Source organism: Phoca vitulina, unplaced genomic scaffold (assembly GCF_004348235.1).
Source record: "Phoca vitulina isolate PV1807 unplaced genomic scaffold, GSC_HSeal_1.0 scaffold18, whole genome shotgun sequence".
NCBI lineage: Eukaryota > Metazoa > Chordata > Mammalia > Carnivora > Phocidae > Phoca > Phoca vitulina.
Genome location: NW_022589721.1, coordinates 33,806,589 through 33,829,335, shown reverse-complemented (window position 1 = coordinate 33,829,335; position 22,747 = coordinate 33,806,589). Strand labels below are relative to the sequence as shown.

Here is a 22,747-nt window from a genome sequence, read left to right as displayed (position 1 = left end):
GGGACCTCACCCACTCCCAGGGACCTCACCTACTCCCGGGGACCTGCTCACTCCCGGGGACCTTTCCCATTCCTGACCTGCCCACTCCCAGGGATCTCTTCCACTCCCAGGGACCTGCCCACTCCTGGGGACCTGCCCACTCCTGGGGACCTGCCCGCTCCCGGGAATAGTGTGTGTAGGTGTGTAGGTCTCCCTCTGCCCACCCTGAGCCTGCCAGCCATATTGTGCTCTCTGGGCGGGGGACATAGGACGCGGCCCCTCCCACCCTCGGCCTGGGCATGGGCTCTTCAGCAGGCCGTGTGGTCACCGGTCACAATCTTCTCTGCCTTATTTGAGGTCCAGGCCACTTAGTCATGGGGACCTTGAGCCCGAGACAGTGAGCAGGCAGGACCCCTGGGCCTTGCAGGCCAGGCTTGTGGACTTCTGGCACCCCTCGGTCCTCCCTGCAGCCTGGCCCTGTGCCGGCCCCCACCTTGGCGCCCCACCCGGGGCAGCCCACACAGAGAAAAGAGGGGACTGTGCCCTGGGGAGGGAGCTTTGAGCATACCCAGGGGAGGAGGACCAGGAGCAGGAGGATAATGGGCAGAAAATACACAGAGATGGGATTTTACTGTTGTGTTTGCTGCAGGGTCTGAAACAGTGCCTGGTACATGGGAGCTGCTCGGGGGATTCCTGCCCGCCCCCCACGGCCGCCTGCTCTCCGTCCGCCTTACCCTCAGCCACCCACCCGACAGAGGAAGGGGTGCCCCGGGCTCCTGCCAGCTCCTCTGGTCCTGGGCCCGCCTGCAGGGACATTCAGCCTCAGGGGAGAAGGTCAGCCTCCGCATCATGGACCTCTAATCCATAGAGAAAAGAAGGGGATGGTCAACCTGGACCATGGCCCCACCATCCTCCCCAGCCCTGGCTCCCCCACCCTTCTCCCACAAAGGCTAGAGCACATCCTCCTCTGCCCTGGAATAAGTGCCCCCCCGCCCCCGCCACGGGCCTTCTCAGCTGGACCTTGCTGCTCACCTTCAGCCTCCTTTCCAACATTCCATGCCTCCCCTCCTCCCAGGGCTCCTTCCTTCTGTTTCTCAAACATGGCAAGCTCATTCCTGCCTCAGGGCCTTTGCATGTACTTTCCTCTCAGCCTGAGTCCATCAAGGTGGCTCTACGGAGTCCTCCCTGGCCACCCCACTATGGTGGGTCCTGGGCGTCTGTCTCACCGTGTCAGCACACAGGCTTTGTCTCCTGGCTGACCCTCAGGGCCCCAAAGCAAGGGTGGTCCACCAGGAACCAAGCCACGCAATGCAGGGCCGTGTTCACTCTCGACTGGAAAAACCAACGGTAAAAAGTATTCTGTAGTCAGCTGGGAAAACTGAGCCTGGTCGGGCCTCAGATCCTAGCAGGGACGGTGCAAGTGTTACTGGAGTCATGAGTAATGTCTGTTTCTATTCCCAGAAGGCTTGTTTCACAGATACATACCAAAGGACTTACGGGAAAAGGACGTGGGGTGTGGGGTTTGCTCCAAGACGCTCCAGGAGAAAGGGGAGGGCGAAGGGGAAACGGGGAATGTCAAGCAGGGCAGGGCGACGAGGGTGCGCGGGCCCTCACCCCGCCGTCCCCGCCTGTGCGTGCTGTTTGCTCAGGGAGAGGCTTTCACGGGGGCCCAGGAGGGGCCTCCAGGAGGGGCCGCTGCCTTTGCTCAGCAGAGCTCCTCCCGCCCCGGCACTCGGGGGCGCTGTTCTGCGGCCCCCAGGACGCACACCGGCGCCCCTAGAGCCCAGGCCTGCGGGGGCTGTGCAGTGTGGCTGCTGGACGCGCCTTCCCCGGAGGCACGCAGGCCTCTTGCCACTGAAGACGAGGGTCCCAGTAGACCCCCAGGGGCGCACCAGCCACTCCCAGTGGTCACTGCTTGTGGGTCACTTCTGTCCCTCTGGACAGCGTGGGGACGGGCACGGGAATGGCGGGGGTGGTCCCTTCCCCAAAGGGGGAAGGAGGGGAGGGAGAGAGGGAGGCTGGGCCCTCAGCTACAGGCAGGCAATGCCCAGCTCCTCCTACCCCAGGGAGACCCCACGTGTAGGGCTGTGTGACATCCTGCCCCTCCTGCCCCAGCTCCATGCTGACGCGTCCCTCCTGTGCACGGACACAGCCCTGCACCACCTCCCTGACAGCGGCTCCCCCACCCCTCAGGGACAGGGGACAGAGATGGCCCGAGGGCACACAGCTCTAGAGGGCAGCTCGGGCCCAGGGACTCTGGGTCAGGAGCCCTCTCAGCTTGGGAGAAAGCCAGACCTCTCCAGATTGCCTGCCTGAGACTGTGGAGCTTGGAAAGTCTGTTCTGCCCACTCAGTGCCCACACGGGGAGCCCGAGGCCGGCTGTGGGGACAGTGGCCTGGGCCTCCATCTGGCTGGGGTTCATGGCACGGGGCTCCTGTGCCCTCCTGAACTGTGGCCGGGTCCTGCCACCTCTCTGGCCCCAACCAGACCTTCTGGGGACATGGGCCTTTGGAGGTGGAGAAGGCCAGGCCAGGGGGTGGAGTGTGGACTATGCCCACCACTGCCGCATTGCGCAGGGGCCCCTAGGCGCCCCCGACCACTGATCTCCCCCCGTGTGATGCCCATCCGGTGTGTCTACCTCCCTGGACCGTGGGCAGGGACTGTTGGTCACGGCCCAAAGAAGAGGCTAGAGCCTCCAGGCCCAGCGGGGGGGTCGCCGCAGCTCTCTGGCAGGGTCAGCCCACCGCCCTGGGTCTGGGCCAGAGGCGCAGCAAGGTGAGGGCACGTGGGGCTGCCCTGTCTGGTTTGATGGGCTGCTCCCACCGCCCCCACAGAGACGAGGCTGTAAGGTGCGGTTGTCACTCCTCTGTCACACCCTCTCCGGGAACAGTCTCCAGCCTGGGCACAGAGGCCTGTGAGTGTGGACACGGCGCCTTCAGCACCCCGCAGACCCTTACGGGCCAGGGGCTCGCTTTGCTCTCTCTCCGGACTGCACAGTGCCCTCTGCTGGACACACGGGGGAGTATGCGTGACTCCCACCCACCGCCGACGGAGCCAGAAGGTTCCACCCAGCCAGGAGTCAGGGATCTGCTGTGCCTGGTCTGGGCAGGCAGGTGCGTGTCTGGGTGGCCGAGAGATGGGGTGAAAGCCAGGCCTCCCCTCACAGCCCCCGAGGCCCCTCCTTTCCCAAGCCAGTACCCGCCTCTCCCCCCATCCCTTCCATGCCTCCTCTCCCCTCCCACCTCCACTGTCTACTGCCCACCGTCAGCCCCGGGCCTTGTCATTGCCTAGAACACTGCAGCCTCCAATCTTCCCACCTCCTCCCAGCATCTCCTACCCCAGGGAGACCCCAGCATCCAAGCATTGAGCCTCACGAGGTCCCAGAGCTTCTCAGGGCTGAGGCCAGGCTGATTCCTCTGGGCAACCCTGCGTGCCCAGGACAGGTGTGTGCCTCATAAATGCCAGGAAAAGTACACGGAGGCCACAAAGGCAGCTGAGGAAGGCACACCTGGGGTGCCCAAGCACATGGACAGGTATGGACCATTCGGGGTGACCCCTGGTACCCAATAATGCTTCCTCCCGACAGCAGGGACAGTAGGATCCCACACAGCCTGAACCCCAGACTATGCTCCAGACCCCGGTGCAACACTGAGCCCTGATCCCAACCACAGGCTGAGTCCTGAACATGGTCACACTCTGTGCCCTGCCCCTGGTCACACTCTGAGCCCTGATCCTGGTCACACTCTGTGCCCTGACCCCAGTCACACACTCTGAGCCCTGACCCCGGTCACACTCTGAGCCCTGACCCCGGTCACACTCTGAGCCCTGACCCCGGTCACACTCCGAGCTCTGACCCCGGTCACACTCTGAGCCCTGACCCTGGTCACAGGTTAATCCTTGAAGGTAGTCACAGGCTGAGTTCTCACTGGCCCCTGTATTTTCTCAGCTCCTAAAGAGGACAAGACCAGGGAGCCTGGAGCCCCTGTGTGTGATTTACTCTTAACCTCTAGACGCTGACCTCCTGCCTCCTCCCACGTGTGACTCAGTGCTCTCCCTGCTGAAACACTCCCCCTGCCCCGCCTCTGTCACAACTCCAGCTCTGAGTGTGGTTCCAGGTCCCCTGGGTGACAGCAGCAGTCCCGGGTGTGGGGGCGGACGAGTGGTCCCGGAGCTGACTCACTGAAGAGCGGCGGGGAGGCGTCAATGCTGAGCCGGGCTCCCCACACAGCTCCCAGACTGCAGCTCCCCCGGGGGCTCCTGGGGGAGCGACCAGGGCTGTGCTTTCCTGCGGAACGGAGCACGAGCAGTCGCACAGTGGGCAGGGGCCTGCCGGGGCCAGAGCCGAGATCCCTCTGTGCCGGGCTCCACCCTCTGTGGCCATGGGTCTTTGGGGCCTAGTGGCCACCTGCCCTGCCTTCCCCCCGCCGCCCCCCCGCCCCGCCACCTAACAGGGTCTTGGGCTCCGGCCCTTCCCAGTCACCAGCTGGAGTCGGTGGCCTCTCGCTGCAGAAATCAGAAGGTTGTAGGTCCCCGGGTGGGGGTGAGCCCAGCGAGCCAGCCGGGGGCCCCCTGAAGGGGCAGGGAACTCCCTTCCCTTGGCACCTGTCTTGCCCGGCCCCGTGCTCCCTGGGACATAGCTCCCACCTATAGAGGCCTGGAGACGGACGCTGGCTGAGCCCAGGGGCTGGGGGGATGCAGAAAAGAGCCTGAGAAGCTTCCCAGAGGGGACACTGGGAAGGCAAAATAGCAGAAGGTCAGTGTCGGGGCGGGGAGGAGGCATCTTCCAGGAGGGGGTGGGCCCAGCATCCGGAGGAGCCCAGATCCCTTTTTAAGGGCTCTCTCTCTGACCCTCTCCTTTTCCTCCCCATCACAAGCAGGCTGCTGTGCCGGCTGACCAACTAGTGAGAAGCTGGAGCCTCCCGTTGGCGGCCACGCTTATGAACTCAGTAGATACGTCCTGGGTCCATCCCTCAGGTGATGCAGGCAGCCAGCCTGGAAGGGCGCTGAGCAGAGCCCTGCGTGAGCCCAGGCCTCCAAGGTCCTGGCCCGTGGACGCCGAGAGAGAATGATGGCTGCTTGAAGCCGCTGAGCTCGGGGCATACGCCCCATCCCTCGGGCCCTCCCAGACCCCCCCACTTGGGTGGCACCCCCCACCCGGCTGCCATGAGTGCTGGCTGGGAACAATTCACAGCACCCCTTCCTTTGGAGAACTGCCCTTGTCAGGGAGGGACCTCCTCTCGGAGGTGGAGGCCACTGAGCGGCCTGGGATGAAAGGTGGGCCGAGGGGCTCCAGGGAGCCACGTTCACCCTTCGGAGCCCCACGGGGGTTGCTGAGGCTGGACTTGGCTGTGTACAAGCCCTTCCTCGGCTCTGCCCCCGCCCGCCCCCCGACGGAGAGCCCACCTCAGTGAGCCGCTGGAACAGACGTCCTCACGTTAGGTCCTGCTTCTAGGAAGCGGACTGGAGGCCACGGCCACCCTCAGCCATTCCAAGAGGTTGGCCCTTGGTGTCCAAGACCATGGGTGAGGAGAGGGCCCCGCCTCTGGAGTGCTGTTGGGGGCAGTTCTTCCTGCGCTGCCCACCGCTGTGAGTACGTTTTGCCCAGGGCTTGGGTGAGCGCCCCCTCAGTCAGGGGAGTAGGGGACGGGGGCATCCAGCCAGGCCCTGAGTGGAAAGAACTTGGCCAGCGTGCGTGAAGACCCTGGTGCAGCCTCCTTGTCCTGCTGGGGCTGGGCCAGGCCTCTCTGAGAGACAGCGAGCGAGAGAGTGAGCACGGGGAGCCGGAGGCGGGAGCCTTGTCTCCCAACCTGGATTGCAGCTGGGTGCCAGGCCTCAGTGACATCTCTGCGGTGATTCAGCAGATAACCACCCCCAGGGCCCCTCTGTGCTGGCAGGCTCCCTGCGTAGGGAGCCCAAATGCCAGCACAAGGGCTGAGCCTACCATTCTGGGTGCTGGAGCTGGTCTGGGGGAGCAGGGAACACTGTGGGAGTGGTGTCAGGCCAGGCAGAAGGGTGCTTGGGCTGATGGGGCTCTGCCCACCTGGGGGCACCAGCCAGATCTCAGGCCTTCTCCCTATGAGGCAGCTGGGGTGGTCCCTGACCAGCTTGGCCTCCCCGAGACCCCTGTTCCTGCGTGTTTGCCCTCCCCAGGGCTGAGCCATCTGAACCCCTGGACCTCTGCAGCCCTCGGCATTCCCACCATGGGTGAGAGCCACCTGCGAACAAGCCCAGATGCGTCCAGCGCAGATGTGACGAGTCACTGGTGCACCACCCCAACACCCTGTATGGCCAAAGCAAGTCACCAGTGCAGAGTTGCTGAATACAGCAGATGAATGCATGGGAGGGTCCTTTGTCACACAAAGGAGGAGTGCAGCAAAGAACCCGCCTGTGACTGAGGGCAGGGAAGAGAAGCTTGTGCTCTCTGCAAACCTCAGACCTCCAAGGTCTGGGGCTCCCTGCACAGCCTCTTGACCTTTGTCTGGATGGAGTGGAAGGGGTCTGTGGGACAGAGGCTCCCAGGCCCACTGCTCAGCCAAATTCACCATCCACCCACTCCTTAGTAGCTGCTCCGGGCTCTGTCCCTAGGACCCCAGAAGACCAGTGGTTCCTCCTCTGGTCCCTGGAGCCCTGATGTACACTTTTAGAGCCCCTCATGGTCTGTGCCCCAGAGGTCTGCATACATTGGACTCTGTGAGGACTGTGGTTTGGTCTTAACCATCTTGTACCTCAAAGCTTGGGTAGGTGGGCAGACACTGGGTGGAGAAGATCTTGCTAGATGAAAGAATGGAAGGTTAGGTGGTAGATGGAAGGATGGAAGAAGGATGGGGGAAGGATTAACTATGATTGTGGTGTTCATAGTTACATAGATGATAAGGATGGCCAAAATGCGATGAGCTATTGGGTATCAGGAGTATTGGTGATGAAAGTGGTCGTGATGATGGTGATGGTGATGAGGAGGATGATGGCGATGAGGAGGATGATGGTGGTGATGGTGATGATGGTGATGAGGAGGAGGATGGTGATGAGGAGGATGATGGTGGTGATGGTGGTGATGGTAATGATGATGGTGGTGATGATGAGGATGATGGTGAGATGATGATGAGGATGGTGATGATGGTGATGAGGAGGATGGTGATGGTGGTGGTGATGGTGATGATGGTGATGATGGTGGTGGTGATGGTGATGATGGTGGTGATGATGAGGATGATGGTGATGATGGTGATGATGGTGGTGCTGATGAGGATGGTGATGGTGATGATGGTGATGGTGGTGATGATGGTGGTGATGATGCGGATGGTGATGGTGATGAGGAGGATGATGGTGGTGATGGTGATGATGGTGATGATGGTGGTGATGATGATGGTGATGGTGGTGGTGATGGTGGTGCTGATGAGGATGGTGATGGTGATGATGGTGATGATGGTGGTGATGATGAGGATGGTGGTGATGATGAGCATGGTGGTGGTGGTGGTGATGATGAGGGTGGTGGTGGTGGTGGTGGTGGTGATGGTGGTGGTGGAGGTGATGGTGGTGGTGGTGGTGATGATGAGGGTGGTGGCGATGGTGGTGGTGGTGATAATCACTGTGACATCAGAAGTGATACGGTGAAGGAAGCACTGAAGGTGTTGGTGTCAGTGCTAGAACTGATGATGACAGCATTGATGACTAGCATTTGGTTCTGGTGGAGGTGATGACGTCGGCCAGGTGAATTCCAAGGGTGGTGACAAGGATGATAATGGTGACATCAGGCTCCGAGCTGAATGGATTGAGAACTTTTTCCAGGATTGGCTCAGATGACTGTCTACAGATTTAAACCTTGCCTTGCCCCCCAACCTCCTGCCCCAGATGTGGGCTGGCAGAGGAAGTTATTTTCACTCTCTTCAGTTTGTCCTCCAGGGAGGCTATGGCATGGCCCTGGGCCCCTCCCCGGTGGCAGTGGGTTTTATGGGACTGCCTCCTCACCGAGGGTGGCACTGGGAAACGGCCACACTGCTCCCACCACAGGCAGCCTGACCCTGCGGGCCTATGGGACGGCTCTCCAGACACCGTCTCCTGGCTCTCTGGGTTCACTCTCAACTTGACACTGAGGTCCTTGTGGGCTCTGGTCATGGCATTTTATTCTTATGTAGCAAAAAGCAGTGTCCACTCAGTTCAGGGAATGTGGTCTCATCTCACCGTGTGGTTAGGCAGACACGAAGGGCTCATTTCCAGCTGAGGCAGGCAGGCAGGCAGCCGGACACCCCCCAAGCTGCCCCTGCTGTAGAAATGGGGCAGAACGCCGTAAATCGCTCAGCTGATGCCTCTGCTCTGGTGAGGGACCCACCTCAGTCATCCCTCTCTGGCCTGGGTGGCTTCGGGGGGGGGGGCAGTGCCTAGGGAGGGGAGCCCCTTGTCTGCCTTCTTCCCAGTGTCAGCCTGGCAGCCTCAGGCGTGGGAAACCTGACTCCTCATGGCTGAGGCCAGGGTCTGGGGGTGTCTGACTTCCTCCCTGAGGCTCCCCGGACTCCCAGGCCCTGCCCAGACCCAGGTCTGAAGGAGCCAAGACCCGGAGCCCCACCTGTGGGGACACATGGGGCCCTGGGGATGGCCTGAGGGTCTGGGATAGGCGGGTGACATCCTTCAGCAGAGGGGGATGGTTCCTAGCCCCCATTGCCCCTGGGCAGGAGGAGGCCAGAGGCGGGATGTGGGAGTTGTGGCTTTAGCTGAGGTTTTGGAAGTGAAGGGGGTGTGTTCTGGGCCCTTACAGGAGTGGGTCTGGGGGCCTGCAGAAGCCTGATGGGGGGTAAAGTCTGGGGGCCTGCTGATTCTCCGTCCAGAGGGGCATGTGTGTGGGTGTGGGTGTGCTGAGCTGGAACTGCAGTGGGTTGGGGGCATCCCCAGGGGCCCTGTACCCTCACTCTGACCTCCAGGTTTGAGGGTCGGACAACTGCCCCCCAGAGGCCATATCCAGGACCATCCTCCTAACCTGCTCCTTCTCCTCTCCCCTGGTGGTTTGTCCCCAGCCCCAGCCCCACACAGGGAGGGCCTGACTTCCTTCTGCCGCTGAGTAAGGAAAGTGGCATCGGTGACCGCCATCTGCAAGGACGGCTGAGGGGTCAGGCCAGTGGCATCAGGCCTGGAGACAGAGGAACTGAAGTTCAGCAAAGGGGAGAGAGGGGGGAGGAGGAGGAGGGGAGAGGGGAGAGGGGTCAAGGGGAGGCCAGAGAACGTGCTAGGTGAGCGCGCAGCCAGCAGGTGGCGCCCGGGCCCTGGATGGGCCTAGGATGCCAGTGGTTGGTGAGGGACAGAGGAGGAAGACAGAGCAGAGGGCAGGGGCGGCCATGGGTCTGGGGGGGGAGGGAGGGGCTGCGGCAGGAAGAGCCCTGGAGTCCAGCCCTGCCTGCATTGAAGAACTGATGGGGCCCAGCGTCCCCTCACCTGCAGGTAAGGGACAAGCACTGCGTCCTGGGAGGACAGCTGCCCACAGGGCAGTCATGGGGGTGGGGGACAGTCTTGCTCTGGGGGTGGTGTGTGGCGCTGACCCCCCAGGTTGGGGGCTCCACCCCTTCCTCATTCTGAGGCCCCACCCAGCCCAAGCCCCCAGCCAGCCTGCCCCGATGCCCTGATGCCCTGCCTTAGAGGCCTGTCCTCCAAGGGCTGCCCCTCCACCCTCCCCGCTTTGGTCAGGGACGAGTGAATGTGCGTTTGGAGGAAGTGGGAAAAGCCCAGACAGGAGGTTGGGGGCGCAGACAACCATCATGTTCTGTGCTGTGCATCGTTTCCTCAGCAATCCTGGACAATTCCTGAACCTCAGGATATTGGAGGCCGGCCTGGAGCTTGGTCAGGGAGAGGGAAGAAGGAACATCGGCCAGGTCCTGTCCAGGGATGGTGGGAGAAGCCCAGTAGCCCACCCTGGCCTTCCCAACCCAGCTCTGCACTCCACACTGGCTTGTGGGGAACAGAGAGGTGTCCCGAAACCAGGGGGAGGCACGTAGTAGGCCAGGCAGATGCCTGGGAGGTCATCTCCCACCTCAAAGCACCCCGGCCTCTTTGCACTGTGGCCCCCCCCACTAGGGGTTCTGCCATCCCCCCCAAATTCCCCGGTCAGGCACCTGCCAGATACAGTTCTTAAGACCAAGAACGCAGAATGAGGGATGTGGGTTGTGCTCCAGACATGCTGACCCACCTCGGGGTCTGCCATCCACGATGAGCCTCTGTGGAGCGAACCCCCGTCAGCTAAAGAGGCCAAGGCTCAGAGGGTGTCTGGAGTAGCTCAGTCCCACCCTGCACAGTGGCAGATGACAGTGCACGGAAGTACCAGGACCGTTGGCTCCCTGATCGGGTTCCCCAGCACCCCAACCCCCAGCCCAGCTATTCCAAGGTTCAGGGTGATGCTCAGTATGCAGTGGGGCCCCCTTCTCCCACGTAGTCTCTGTGTCGACCCTCTTTCCAGACAGATCACCGAAGAGCGGACCCCCACCCCCAGGATGGGGAAGGGACCCTGGCAGGCGGGACTGGCCGTATCATTGGTGGGGTCCATGGCGAAATGGAAACAGGGGCCTTTCGTTCAAGATTAGTAAGAGCTGCAGGACAGCTATGGCAGGGTGTGGCCTGGGGCCCCAAGAGAGGTGACGAGGCCCTGGGGACAGGTGCCATCAAGGTACCCCTGTGGGCCTCGCAGCTGGGGAGAGAATGAGCTCACATCTGGGAGAACGGGCGGCCTTGGCCCAGCACACGCCGGGCCCCTGAGGGCCAAGAACCATCATGGCTCACGCCTGGAACCCCAGAGGCCTGCGGCAGACAGGGAGGTGCCCACGCCCGCGAAGCAGGAGCGCGGGAAGACGACAGATGCCTGCGTGGGGCAGCCGCGGGGCCTGCCGCGGAGCAAGGTGGCCAGGCCGGCAGCTCTGGGACATCCAGGTCAAGGCCCCAGCACAGAGGTCTCGCCTGGACAAGATGGCCAGAGCAGGGGTGACAGCAGGAGGGGCAGGAGGCCCAGGCCCCAGCCCCAGGGGAGGGGCGGGAGGGGCTCGCAGACAGAAAGCAGAAGGGACCCCAAGCCATTTCCGGCAGGGGTGGTGCGGGGCAGGGGTCCCTCCAGGGCGGCCCTCCGGGGTGAGGCATGGCGCAGAGCCTGCCTGCGTGGGGAAGCTCCTGGCTGCGTCACACTGAGCTATTCTCGGCCTGTCTCCTTGTATGGCTCCGGAAGTGTGCCTGGAAGCCGGCGCTCTGTGCCGGGCGCGCTCTAAATGGAGAGGCACAGAATGGCAGGAAAGCTGGCCACCACCCCTCCCTGGACGTCCTGAACCCCCAGCTCCGGGGGTGTCCGGCCAGGGCCAGCTGGCAGCACACCCCCATCCGGGCGGAGGGGCCGGCCACGCTCGGGGCTCCTGCGGCACCATCTGATCTGAGTCCCCTGGGTGTCCAGGGAGGCGGCGGGGGCGGCGCAGCCTGGCAGGGGGCCCAGTGGGGCAGAGAGGAGGGGGTGGCCACGGGCTCCAACCCCCGCAGGCGGGTTCCCAGCCGCACCTGCGAGTCCTCACGGCGCTCCTACACGTGACTGCCGGGACACTGGGACCCTGGCTCTCCCCTCATCCCTGACCCTCCTCAGAGCCCTCGAACCTTCTCCCACCCACAGCTCGGCTCTCCAGCCGCCTGCCCCCGCCCAAGCCCCTGTCCTCCCTCCACAGACCCAGGTTGGTGGCCTTGGGACCTGTCCCCTCTCTCTAGTAACCCTCCCCTCCCGGCTCTGCCCCTGGCGAGGGACAGAACCCAGAAATCCTGGCCCCCCTGCCCTGCTGGCCCCCTGCAGCCAGCCCACCCCTGCTCATCCTCCAGCTCTCCCCACCCGTCGGGGCTCCTTGGGCTGCTGGCCCCAGAACATCTGGGGTGCTGGGGAATCTGAGCAGACCGAGTCTCCTCAGGGGAGGAACGCGGTGGGCTGGTCCACTGCACAGGCCCAGCACAGACTCAGAGGCTGCACGGTGAGCGAGAGCATGCCTTGCTCGGACAGAGGATCAGGAAGGCACTGATGCGCACCCCCCCCCCAGACGTTCACACTCATACAGTGACACACAGAGGAAGAGAGCGTGCTCGGGGGCTCTGAGCCGGACACGTACTAGGGAGGACAAGATCACAAAAGACCCAGTTAACATAGTGCTATGAGTATGGGAAGGCTTCCTGGAGGCGGTGACAGTGGGCTCAGATTTAGACAACATGTATAACCACGCCGAGTTTTTATGCTTCGGTTTTAAAACCAGACAGGCCTTTGTCATTGGAATCAGGGGTGATGTGCCGTGGGTCGGATCGGGCATTCACAGAGTGAACAGGGAGGTTCACAGTCCACCCCTCGTAAGCGCCCACCACTGCTGCCAGCCTCCAAGCTGCCCACGCCAACACCCTCGGCCTCCCCTGGGTACGGTGTGCCCATTGTGTGGCAAGGAGGGCGCTGGGGCCAGAGGGGTTAATGCATCTGCAGGAGGTCACACAGCGCCTCGAGGAGAAGCGGGGTGGGGACGCAGGGGCCCAATGCCCCTCCAGTGCTCTGTGGACGCTCAGACCCAGCCTGAGGCACCTGCCGAGCCAAGGGGACACTTGAGACACAGACACCGTGTGGGCGCTCACACGGTGAGCCGCGTGCGTGCAGTGCGTCCTGGGCCCACCTGTCCAGGGTTCCCACCCTGCACACCTGCCTCCTGAGACCCCCCACCCCGCACACCACAGAGGCCTCCCTCCTCCCCTGGTCCTGGCTCTGCCGGGAGGGGAGCCAGTCTGATTCGCTGGAGGGGAAGAGCCCGAGGCTCCGCGCCGAGGCCTGAGCTGCATGCCTAGAGCCACACGCAGCCTGCGTCCTCCTGCGCCCCATCCTCCAGGGCCCATGGGCGGGTCATGATGATGCCCGTTTTATGGGGCCATCTGCACGCCCCTGCACCCCAGCTTGAAGAGCACCTGCCGCGTCGGGCTCGGGAGCCGTTCCTGATTGAATGACTGACTTGCCCCCTGGCCGAGTAGGGTGAGGATTCTTTACAGGGAAGAATGTGGGTGCCCAGAAGGGGCAGGGCTGAGAGGACTTACCCACGGTTGCACAGGGCACGGACTGAGCTCACGAGACCTCCAGGAGCCTGCAGGCCTTTCCCCACCCAGGCTCACCGCAGTGCCCTGGTCTGGCCTCCTTGCTGCGGAGCTTGGACAAGTCCCTGGCTCTCTCCGGGTCTGTCTCTCCCTTCCGTACTGGCTCAGGGCGCTGGTGAGGATGGTCTCCAGTCCCTTGGGCTCAACCTCCCGGCGTAGGGCGGGTGCCGGCAGGGTGCGAGGCGCAGCTGGCTCAGGCACCTCTGTGCCGGCCTCGTCGGAAAAATACAAAACTTTCCTTGGAGCCCGCGCAGGGAGGGAGGCGCTGAGGCAGGCGGCGGGAGGGGGGCGGGGAGAGGGTCTGCTGTGTGGGGGCCCAGAACGAACAGGCTGCCTGTTCCAGGGACAGGACGCAGCACACACACCCTGCCAAGCTGGAGACAAGAGGAAGTTCGGGTGGGGGGAGGATTGGAAAGAAGATGTTCCCTCAGCTCTGGATGCTCACTCGGAGCCCCCCCCAACCAGACACCTCTGCCTCCCACGGGGCCCCCCACGCCAGTGCTCAGGCCCCCATCTCAGGCCTCTCAGCAGCGCATGCGCCCGCCGCTGACGGGGTTCCTGCCGCCCTGCCCCCACTCTGCCCTGGGCTCCCAGGGGTCCCTCTCTCGGAGGCCGGCCTGGCTGCAGCAGGTGCATCAGGCAGGTGTGGCCGAGGGACCCCGCCTCTCACTTGCTGGCTAAAGGGCCCGGGGCAGGGCCCCCCACCCCTGAGAACTTCTGTGAAAACAGGGCGAGCATGTCTCCTGGAGAAAGGAACCGGGGCCCTGTCTCTCCCGCTCTCCTGGCGTCTCCATCTCTCTGCCCCTCCGCCCCACCGGCCCTTCCTTCCTCTTTGCCCTTGGGCCCAATCTCACCTCCACGACGCCATGCCCCATGCCCTGGCCCTGTCTCTGCCTCTCCAGGCTTCCTCTGTGGCCCTGCCTCCCCAGGGCCCAGCCCCCCCCCCCCCCCCCCCCCCCCCCCCCCCCCCCCCGCAGGAGGTGCCCAGAGCGGGAGAGATGAGGCCAGAAGGGCTCCTCCCAGAGCCCAGGCCCTGGGGCCAGCTGCTCTCCCAGGGCCCAGTCACCCCACATCCCTGGGGCCTGTGCAGCAGCCCCCCAAGGCAGCCATCCCCGACCCCTGGGCTGCTTCCAAAGACACAGCCCCTCCTGAGGAGATGCTGGGGAAGGAGAGCTGGGCCTGCAGAGGGCTCGTGGGGAATCCGGGTGGGCCTCGTCCTTCCCCTCCAGCCCCACCGGTTGTGGGGGCAGTGGAGTGAGGCCATGTGACCCAGGAGGGCCCCACGGGGTGGCAGGCAGGGACCATGGGCCGAGGCTGGGCAGGGAGGGCCAGGTGAACAGCGGGTGGACCCCAGCTGCCCGGCTTCTACCCCACAAGGACAGGGTCACAGGGCTGGTGCAGCGGTGGCCCTGGTACGGGCCGGGGTGGGGGGGCATCATCAGCTGGTGCTCTGCTCCCCCCACGGAGCCTGTGCTCCCACCCCGGGGGCTAAGTGCTGCTAACCACTGACTACCGCGGGCGATTTCCCAGCGACCAGCTGCGACAGAGACCCTGTGCAGACAGGGGGAGTCTGGAAAGTCCCAGGGCTATGAGTCCACAGACACAGGCAGCCTGACGGGCCTGGATGAGCCTTACCCCCCAGCACACCCAGGGAGCCAGGCAGTGGGACGGGGAGCCTGCACTAAGGGGCCCCAGAGGCAGGTGTGAGCCCTGCAAGAAAGGACTGGGTCACAAAGCAGCCAGAGGGAGGCAGGACCTGCGGAGGGGGCCTGGGGCCCTGTTTTGGGTGTGGTGGGGGTGTGGCTCCCTGAGGCTGTGCATTTGGGAGGGAGACCTCATCTCCTCTCCAAATAGGCATCTTAGCCTCACGGACCAGCACCGGGGGTCTGGGAGCCCGGAACCCTAGCGGCCCAAGATTGGAACCCCAAAGGGATAGAACGGGGGTGGGGCTGGGGGGTTGCTGCCTGCAGGCCTCCCCCTGTGGTCACTCTGGCCTGCCCTCACTGCCAACAGAGCCCCCTCCTTCAAAGGCAGTCCAAGGAGCAGCTGACCAGCTTGGCTCTAAGGGGGGGTGGCAATCCCCCAGGCCTCCCCCCTGCACAGCTTCGCCTCCCTCTCCCCACCCTGCAGCCCTGAGCTGCCCTGCTCTGGGTGAGGCTGGGGGCTGGAGGCCGCACTCTGCACCTGCACCCCTGCTTGTGGAGAAAGGGGGGGCGGCAGAGCAGGGCGGGGCCGACACCCCCATCCTGGGTGGTGGGGAGCCAGCCTGACCTCTTCTCCGGAGGCAGCAAAAGAACAGAGCCTGAGGCTCCGGTGCGGGGGTGTGCTGAGGGCTTCTGGGGCGATAATTGGGCAGCGATTAAGTGTTCCCATGCCAAGGCTGTCGCCTGTCACCTGTGACGGCCAGCACTGTGCGGCCTCCGCGCAGGTCCTGCCAGGTCTCCCCGTGCCCGCCAGCGCCCCCCTCCGCTGGACTGTGCTTCCTCGTGCCCGCAGCAGGCTGCTCTGGCCCTGGGAGGGGGGCACCCAGGGCTTGGAGTCTGAGATCCTCTCCCCCACCTGGACCCCCCACAAAGGGGATGCTTGCCCAGCCCCCAGCCCCTCTAGCGCTTCGCTGCTTTTCTGGGTCTGGTCAACCCCTCCGGCCCTCTAGGTCCCAGCTGGGCTCCCCGCTCCAGGAAGCCCTGCCCGACGGCTGCCAGCTTGGGTCGGGTGGAGTGGGGGCTGGAGGTCACTGTGGGCCTGAGACCCAGAGAGCTGTGCCCTGGCCCAGGCCACCCAGCTGGTCAGGGGACCTGGGCCTCAGTGTCATCCTCAGGTGTGACATGGTCTTTGTAAGCCACTGGTCATTCACGTGCTGGCTCTCTGGCACTCCCACTGCTTGCACACGCATGCACATGCATGCACACACATGTGCACGTGAGTGTGGTCCCTGCCCAGCTGGCTTATTAGGTGTCTTCCCCGACAACGGCCCTGAGACACAAGCCCGAGCTCACCCCAGACGTGGACACAGACTCAGAGCTACAGGCAGGCCCCGTGGTGACCAGCCAGTCACACCTGTGGGCCTGGCCACGCTCACCGCCACAAAGACATCGCACACACGGGCACAGGCAGGTTCCCAGGAACGCAGACTGGGCTGGGCAGCTCTGGGATTCCTGTTCTCGCAGCTTCTCTGCCTGGCTCCCCCTTCCTACTCCACGCTGCCCCTCCACCCTCCCTTTCTGCCCACCCACTCGCCTTTAATTAGAAATGCCAGGAGAGCAATTCTGGGCAAGTTTTTGCCAGAAAGACATTTCCCCCCAACTAGGGGTGGAAGCTCAGAGGGGGAAAGAGACAGATTGGCTCTGGGGTAGGGAGGAGGGTTTCCAGGAGAGCAGGGAGAAGGGGCCTGGTGGAGGGGCAGGGAGTGGGGATTCCAGAGTGTGTGAGTCAGACACAGTGGGGCTGGACAGGGATCGGGGGACAGGTGGGGACTATGAGTGTGTCTAGGGGATGGGTGGGTGGGGTATGAGTGTGTCTGGGGGATGGGTGGGTGGGGTATGAGTGTGTCTGGGGGATGGGTGGGGGTATGAGTGTGTCTGGGGGATGGGTAGGTGGGGTATGAGTGTGTCTAAGGGATGGGTGGGGGTATGAGTGTGTCTGGGGGATGGGTGGGGGTATGAGTGTGTCTGGGGGATGGGTGGGGGTATGAGTGTGTCTGGGGGATGGGTGGGGTATGAGTGTGTCTGGGGGATGGGTGGGGGTATGAGTGTGTCTGAGGGATGGGTGGGGGGTATGAGAGCAGGCCACAAGTGTGCAGTGTGTGTCTGAGAGAGGGAGTGGGGAACTGGCAGCAGGGGCTGGGGGGCTTGACTTGCGTGTTTGCCTCTGGCTTTGGGCAGCGTGCATGACCTGTGCCCACATAACATCAGGGGCCTGGAACCCAGAAGCATCCAACCTGGGGTAACCCAGAAAGGATGTCCCTCCCCCACCACTGTTGCCAGGGAGGCAGAAGGGGCCTCCCTCCCGAGGGAATCTCAGCTTCCGGAGCCCCATTCCTTATATGGTGTTCTGCTCTTCTCTGCCTCTCCTGACTGCATAAGGCTGCCAGCACCCCTTCCGTCCGCTACCGCCTCCTCCTTCTCCTTCCTCCCCCTCCTCCCCTCCTCCTCCCTCCCTCTCCTCCTCCCTGCCCTCCTCCTTCTCCTTCCTCCCCCTCCTCCTCCCTCCCCCTCCTCCTCCTTCCTTCCCCTCCTCCCCTTCTCCTCCCTCCCCCTCCTCCCCTCCTCCTCCTTCTCCTCCCTCCCCCTCCTCCTCCTTCTCGGTCCTTCCCCTCCTCCCCTTCTCATCCTTCCCCCTCCTTCCTTCCCCCTCCTCCCCCCAACCCTCTTCCATCCTCTCAGAAGTCTTGGAGCTACTGACCAGGTTCCCTCTGTGGCCTGGAAGGTTCAGGTAGCAGGACCCCTTCATCTCCTCCACATCCGCAGGGAGCAGCTTCCAGATTTCTCTGGAGGTACTGCATGGAGAAGTTCTGGCCCTCACCACAGGCGTGGGAGTGGGGGCACCGGGCAGTCCTGTCCAGCCATTGCCACACTGGTATCACACATCCCCACACACAGGGGGGAGGACCAGCCCCGCGCGCCCGGACCTGAGAGCCCCCAGGACAGGGGCAGGCAGGAGCTAGAGGCCACACCTGGGAAAGCACACTTGGGGACTTGGGGACACTTGGGCGTGCTTGCATCGCCCGGCACAGGAAAGCTCCTTGAAGCCTTCAGCTCCAGGGAAGGAGGGTATGGATGGCTGTCGGGGTGGTCGCCAGGGCTCCTCCGTGGCTGGACATCGGCCACGCCGGACCAGGCAGGGGCGGGGGCGGGGGCAGCGAGGCCCTGAGAGAGCAGAGTCCAGCACCACCCCGCCCCCTAGGACGGAGGGAGACTGGAGAGGAGGGGGCCCGCCCGGAGACCCTGGGGGAGGTAGGGGCTTCCTCCTAACCTTTGGGTGGGTGGGTGGGGGCAGCTCACTACCCGCTCCAGGCCCCCGCGGGCTCACACCTGCGCCGCCCCGCCGGCCGCGGGCACGGGGGTGTCGCTGGGTCCCGGCACCTTCCCTCGCCCCGCAGGCTGAATGAGCCGGGGAGGGGGCGTCGGGAGCCCGCAGGCGGATTAGTCACCCGGGCCGCTGGCGCGTGCAGGGGGTGGGTCCTCCCCGGGCGCCGGGCGCGCGGGCGGGCGCGGGGGGCGGGGCGCGCGGGGCGGGGAGCCCGGCCGGGACCAATGGGAGCGGGGGCTCGGCGAGGGGCCGCCCACGGCCGCGCGGCCGCATAAAGAGCCGGCGGCGGCTGCAGGGTGCAGAGCTCGGCGCCGCGGCTCTCCGCTCTTCACCGCTCCTCCGCGCTCTTCCGCGCTCTGTCGCCGCCGCCGCCGCTGCTGGACCGAAGGGACCGTCCTGGCTCCACCGCACAGCCGGTCCACGAGGACTTCGCAGCCTGCCGCCTCTCGCCAGTCCGATCGCCGCGGCCACCTGCGCACGGATGGAGCTCGACCACATGACGAGCGGCGGCCTCCACGCCTACCCCGGGCCGCGGGGCGGGCCGGCGGCCAAGCCCAACGTGATCCTGCAGATCGGTAAGTGCCGGGCCGAGATGCTGGAGCACGTGCGGAGGACCCACCGACACCTGCTCACCGAGGTGTCCAAGCAGGTGGAGCGGGAGCTGAAGGGGCTGCACAGGTCGGTGGGGAAGCTGGAGAGCAACCTGGACGGCTACGTGCCCACCGGCGACTCGCAGCGCTGGAAGAAGTCCATCAAGGCCTGCTTGTGTCGCTGCCAGGAGACCATCGCCAACCTGGAGCGCTGGGTCAAGCGGGAGATGCATGTGTGGCGGGAGGTCTTCTACCGGCTGGAGAAGTGGGCCGACCGCCTGGAGTCCATGGGCGGCAAGTACCCGGTGGGCAATGATCCCGCTCGCCACACCGTCTCCGTGGGCGTCGGGGGTCCGGAGGGCTACTGCCAGGAGGCGGATGGCTACGACTACACCGTCAGCCCCTACGCCATCACCCCGCCGCCTGCCACCGGCGAGCTGCCCGGGCAGGAGCCCGTGGACGCCCAGCAGTATCCGCCCTGGGGGCCCGGTGAGGACGGGCAGCCCAGCCCCGGTGTGGACACGCAGATCTTCGAGGATCCGAGGGAGTTCCTCAGCCACCTGGAGGAGTACCTGCGACAGGTGGGCGGCTCCGAGGAGTACTGGCTCTCGCAAATCCAGAACCACATGAACGGGCCGGCCAAGAAGTGGTGGGAGTTCAAGCAGGGCTCTGTGAAGAATTGGGTGGAGTTCAAGAAAGAGTTCCTGCAGTACAGCGAGGGCACACTGTCCCGGGAGGCCATCCAGCGGGAGCTGGACCTGCCGCAGAAGCAGGGGGAGCCGCTGGACCAGTTCCTGTGGCGCAAGCGAGACCTGTACCAGACGCTCTATGTGGACGCGGAGGAGGAGGAGATCATCCAGTACGTGGTGGGCACCCTGCAGCCCAAGTTCAAGCGCTTCTTGCGCCATCCACTGCCCAAGACCCTGGAGCAGCTCATCCAGAGGGGCATGGAAGTGCAGGATGGCCTGGAGCAGGCGGCCGAGCCCGCGGGCCCCCGCCTCCCCACCGAGGATGAGGCCGAGGCCGAGGCGCTCACGCCAGCCCTCACCAACGAGTCTGTGACCAGTGACCCGACCCAGCCCGAATAGAGGCCAGCCCGGGCCCCAGCCTGCCCACCACACCCCGCCTGTGGCCTTTGCCAACCAGGACTGTCGAGCTGGGCTGAGTCCTGCACAGCGGAGCCCCTCATCCTCACCTGGCTGGGCACCCAACCTCAGCCTCCCAGCCTGACTCACACAGACACATGTCATCCAGCTGTGGGCAGTATCCCCCAACCAGCGAAGGGCCCCTGCCCCGTCACCCTCCTTCTGTCTGTCTTTCCCGGTCTCTGACCCCATCCTGCACACTCTCTGGCCACCCCAGGACCTCCCAGCTTCGGTATTCTGCTCAACCCCCCGGGCCCCCTGGGCACTCAGAAATCAAACGTCCAGATGGCCCAGGCCAGTGAGCCCCGAGCCCAAGGGACACCCCAGAGCAGAAGCTAAAACATCAGCAGCACCCCAGGAACCTTGGCTTTGGGGCGCCGCCTTCCCCTGGCAGTTGCTGGGCAGCCGGCTGGCACTCTTGCCGCCGCCCAGGGCAGCCGGCCAGCCGCAGGCAGCGAGGCTCCCTCCTGCTGCCGAAAGCCAGAGCCTCTGGAGCGACCGACCACTGCGGCGGCAGCCCCGCGACGGCAGCAGCAGACCTGGCGTCCTGGTGCCTCCTGGCCCCTCAGGTGAGCTCCGGCCCCAAGGCACCCCCGCCAGGGGGCACTGTGGGGTAGGGAGGGCCCCGGGGCCAGGTCAGCCCCAGCAGGTTAGCTGCAGGGATGGGTTGGGGGGGGGGCGCTGCAGCAGGGAGTTGTGGGGAAGGAGCAGAGACCCCAGGGATCGGGGAGAAGGGCCGGGCTGGGCGGCGGGGCGGCGGGACGGTGGAGCCGGCTCTCACACGACCCCGTGCTCTCTCTCTCCTCAGCACCAGTGATTCACCCCAGCCTGGAAAAGGTTCGGCTGGGCTGGATGACTCACCCGCAGCCGGGGGAGGGTCTCACAGGGCCTGAGTCCTCAAACTCAGCTGAGGAGCCAGGAGAGTGACGACAGGTACAGCCCGCTCTCTCCACTGAGACCCCGTCCCTGCTCCCCCCCCCCCCCGCAGGATCCCAGGCCCGGTGCCCCCCAACACAGTGCTCTGGGCAAGCTGAGAGGCAGCCCAGCATGGCGGCTTGGCCCTGGGGGAGCAGCCCCGTAGTGTCCATCCCGTACCCCTCCTGTGCAGCCCCTCCCAGCCTGTGGCCTCTCTGACCACCCCCCCACCCTGTCTTTCTTTCAGGTCTCAAGGCTCCCACAGAGCCTTCGCTGCGGCGCCTGGCGTGCCCCTCCCTCTCCTCCTGCAAGCTGCCCACACAAGGAGACGCTGAGGTCCGCAGAGGAGCTGCAGAGAGGGTGGGCCCGGCAGAGAGCTGGTGATGAAGACGGGCCAGCGTGAGGGCCAGGGCCTGCCGCTAGGCCTGCCCCGCTGACCACCAGCCTGCCTGCCCCCACGGCCGCTGTGGCTGGAGGCGGGGTCTGCTACCTCGGGCCCTGTCTCGCTCCAGCCCAGGAACCCTTGCCCACGGCACGGCGGCCATCCTCTCTTGCCAGAGCTTTCCAGGAGCTCTGAGGCTGAGGCCCCAGCCCCAGCCCCTGCCCGCAGCCCCAGGCCCAGCCCCAGGAGATCCCAGAAGCCTTGCACCTGGGGCTTAGGCAGGCTCTCTGCCAGGCCCCGCCATAGCCGGGGCCCAGACCCCCACCTCCCCCGGCACCAACGCCCCGGTGCTGGCCGGCCACTCGTGTCTGCAGCCCGAGCAGGCCCTGGCTGGGGGTTCTCCTTTCTGCCTGTCCAGTGGGGGTTCCCAGATTCAGGGGACTGATGGCTGCAGGTGACTCTGTCAGCCCCTCCATCCTGCACCCCTGCCAGCCCCCCCAGATTTTATTTTTGCACATAAGCCATAACCCATACTCAGGCTGGCATAGGCTGCAGGGAGGCCCTGGGGTCCTCAAGAGGGTGTGACCAGTCCTCCCCCGTCCCCAGCGGGTCAGGCCTTCAGTGTCGGGCCAGGCTGTGTGTACCCCTGTCACCTTACCTGAAGACAGACTCTTTTGTAAGATTTTGTTAATAAAACAGTGAAACTTCTCGGCGCGTGCTGTTGTTTCTCGTTGGCTGGCGTGGAGCTCTGGAGGGAGGTGGCTCAGGGTGGTGGTCCCCAGAAGCCACATGAGTGCAGACTGAAGGGTCTTTGGGGATCTAGGGAGCATAGCCCCATCACCCCGCAGGCCAGTTGGTCAGGGTCCTGGATCCTCAGGACAGTAGGGCCTTAGGGGCTCCCCTCATGGAAGCCCACGCCCTGTGGCCTCCAGGCCTGAGGCAGCCAGTGGTGGGAGAGACTGATGGAGACCTCCTTCTGGCTAAGCTGAGGACTGCCCCCCAGCATCCTCTGCCCACTGCCCGCTGGGGCGTGGGGGTGTCCTGAGAGCTCTCCTGCCGCCAGCCTCAGCCCACATGGAGGCCTAGGGCTTCTGCCTCAGGGTCTCCTCCAGCATCGAGCCCTGGGGACCCAGGCAAGGCAAGATCCCCGCTGGGAGGTGACCCTGACAAATCCTGGGTCATAAATGTGTTCTCTCCAAGCCTGTTTCCTCATCTGCCAAATGAGCAAACCATCACTAATATAAATCCACGTGTGGGTTCAAGAACCAAGAGACAAGGGCCATCTCATGCCCTGTGGGTGGCATGGAACCTCACCGGCCTCTGTGAGGTCCCAAGGCCCCTGAGAGAGAGGGAGAGCTAGACTGGAGAGGGCTCAAACCCGTGGGCCAGGCAGTGACCAAGGAGAAGCAGGCCCAGTGGAGGCGGACAGTGAGCCGTTGGTTACGAGGAGTTCGCTTGCTCAGTTGTGGGTCAGGCTGGACCTCTGGGGCTCAGGCCGAGCTGCTGTGGGATTTCTTCTTCCCCGGCGATGGCTCAGCTCCGCAATTAGGGCCCGTCAACTGATTGAGCCAGGCCCACCCAGATGACCTCGGTGATCA

General features: G+C 64.5%; 2 protein-coding genes across 2 annotated transcripts in view; one reads left to right on the top strand and one right to left on the bottom strand.

Annotated features, from left to right (window-relative positions):
* Nucleotides 1-17,794, bottom strand: part of PSCA (prostate stem cell antigen) — a 44,891-nt gene extending 27,097 nt beyond the window's left edge. Inside the window, exon 1 of the mRNA XM_032415838.1 lies at nucleotides 17,491-17,794. Coding sequence (XP_032271729.1) covers nucleotides 17,491-17,590 — 100 coding nt within the window. The 5' untranslated portion in view covers nucleotides 17,591-17,794. The remainder of the gene's footprint in view (nucleotides 1-17,490) is intronic.
* Nucleotides 17,795-18,421: 627 nt separating this feature from the next.
* Nucleotides 18,422-21,851, top strand: ARC (activity regulated cytoskeleton associated protein). The gene is made up of 3 exons (XM_032416047.1): nucleotides 18,422-20,421; nucleotides 20,661-20,785; nucleotides 21,015-21,851. The coding sequence occupies exon 1, from the start codon at nucleotides 18,599-18,601 to the stop codon at nucleotides 19,793-19,795; it is 1,197 nt and encodes a 398-aa protein (XP_032271938.1). The 5' UTR covers nucleotides 18,422-18,598; the 3' UTR covers nucleotides 19,796-20,421; nucleotides 20,661-20,785; nucleotides 21,015-21,851.
* The last annotated feature ends 896 nt before the right edge of the window (nucleotides 21,852-22,747 follow it).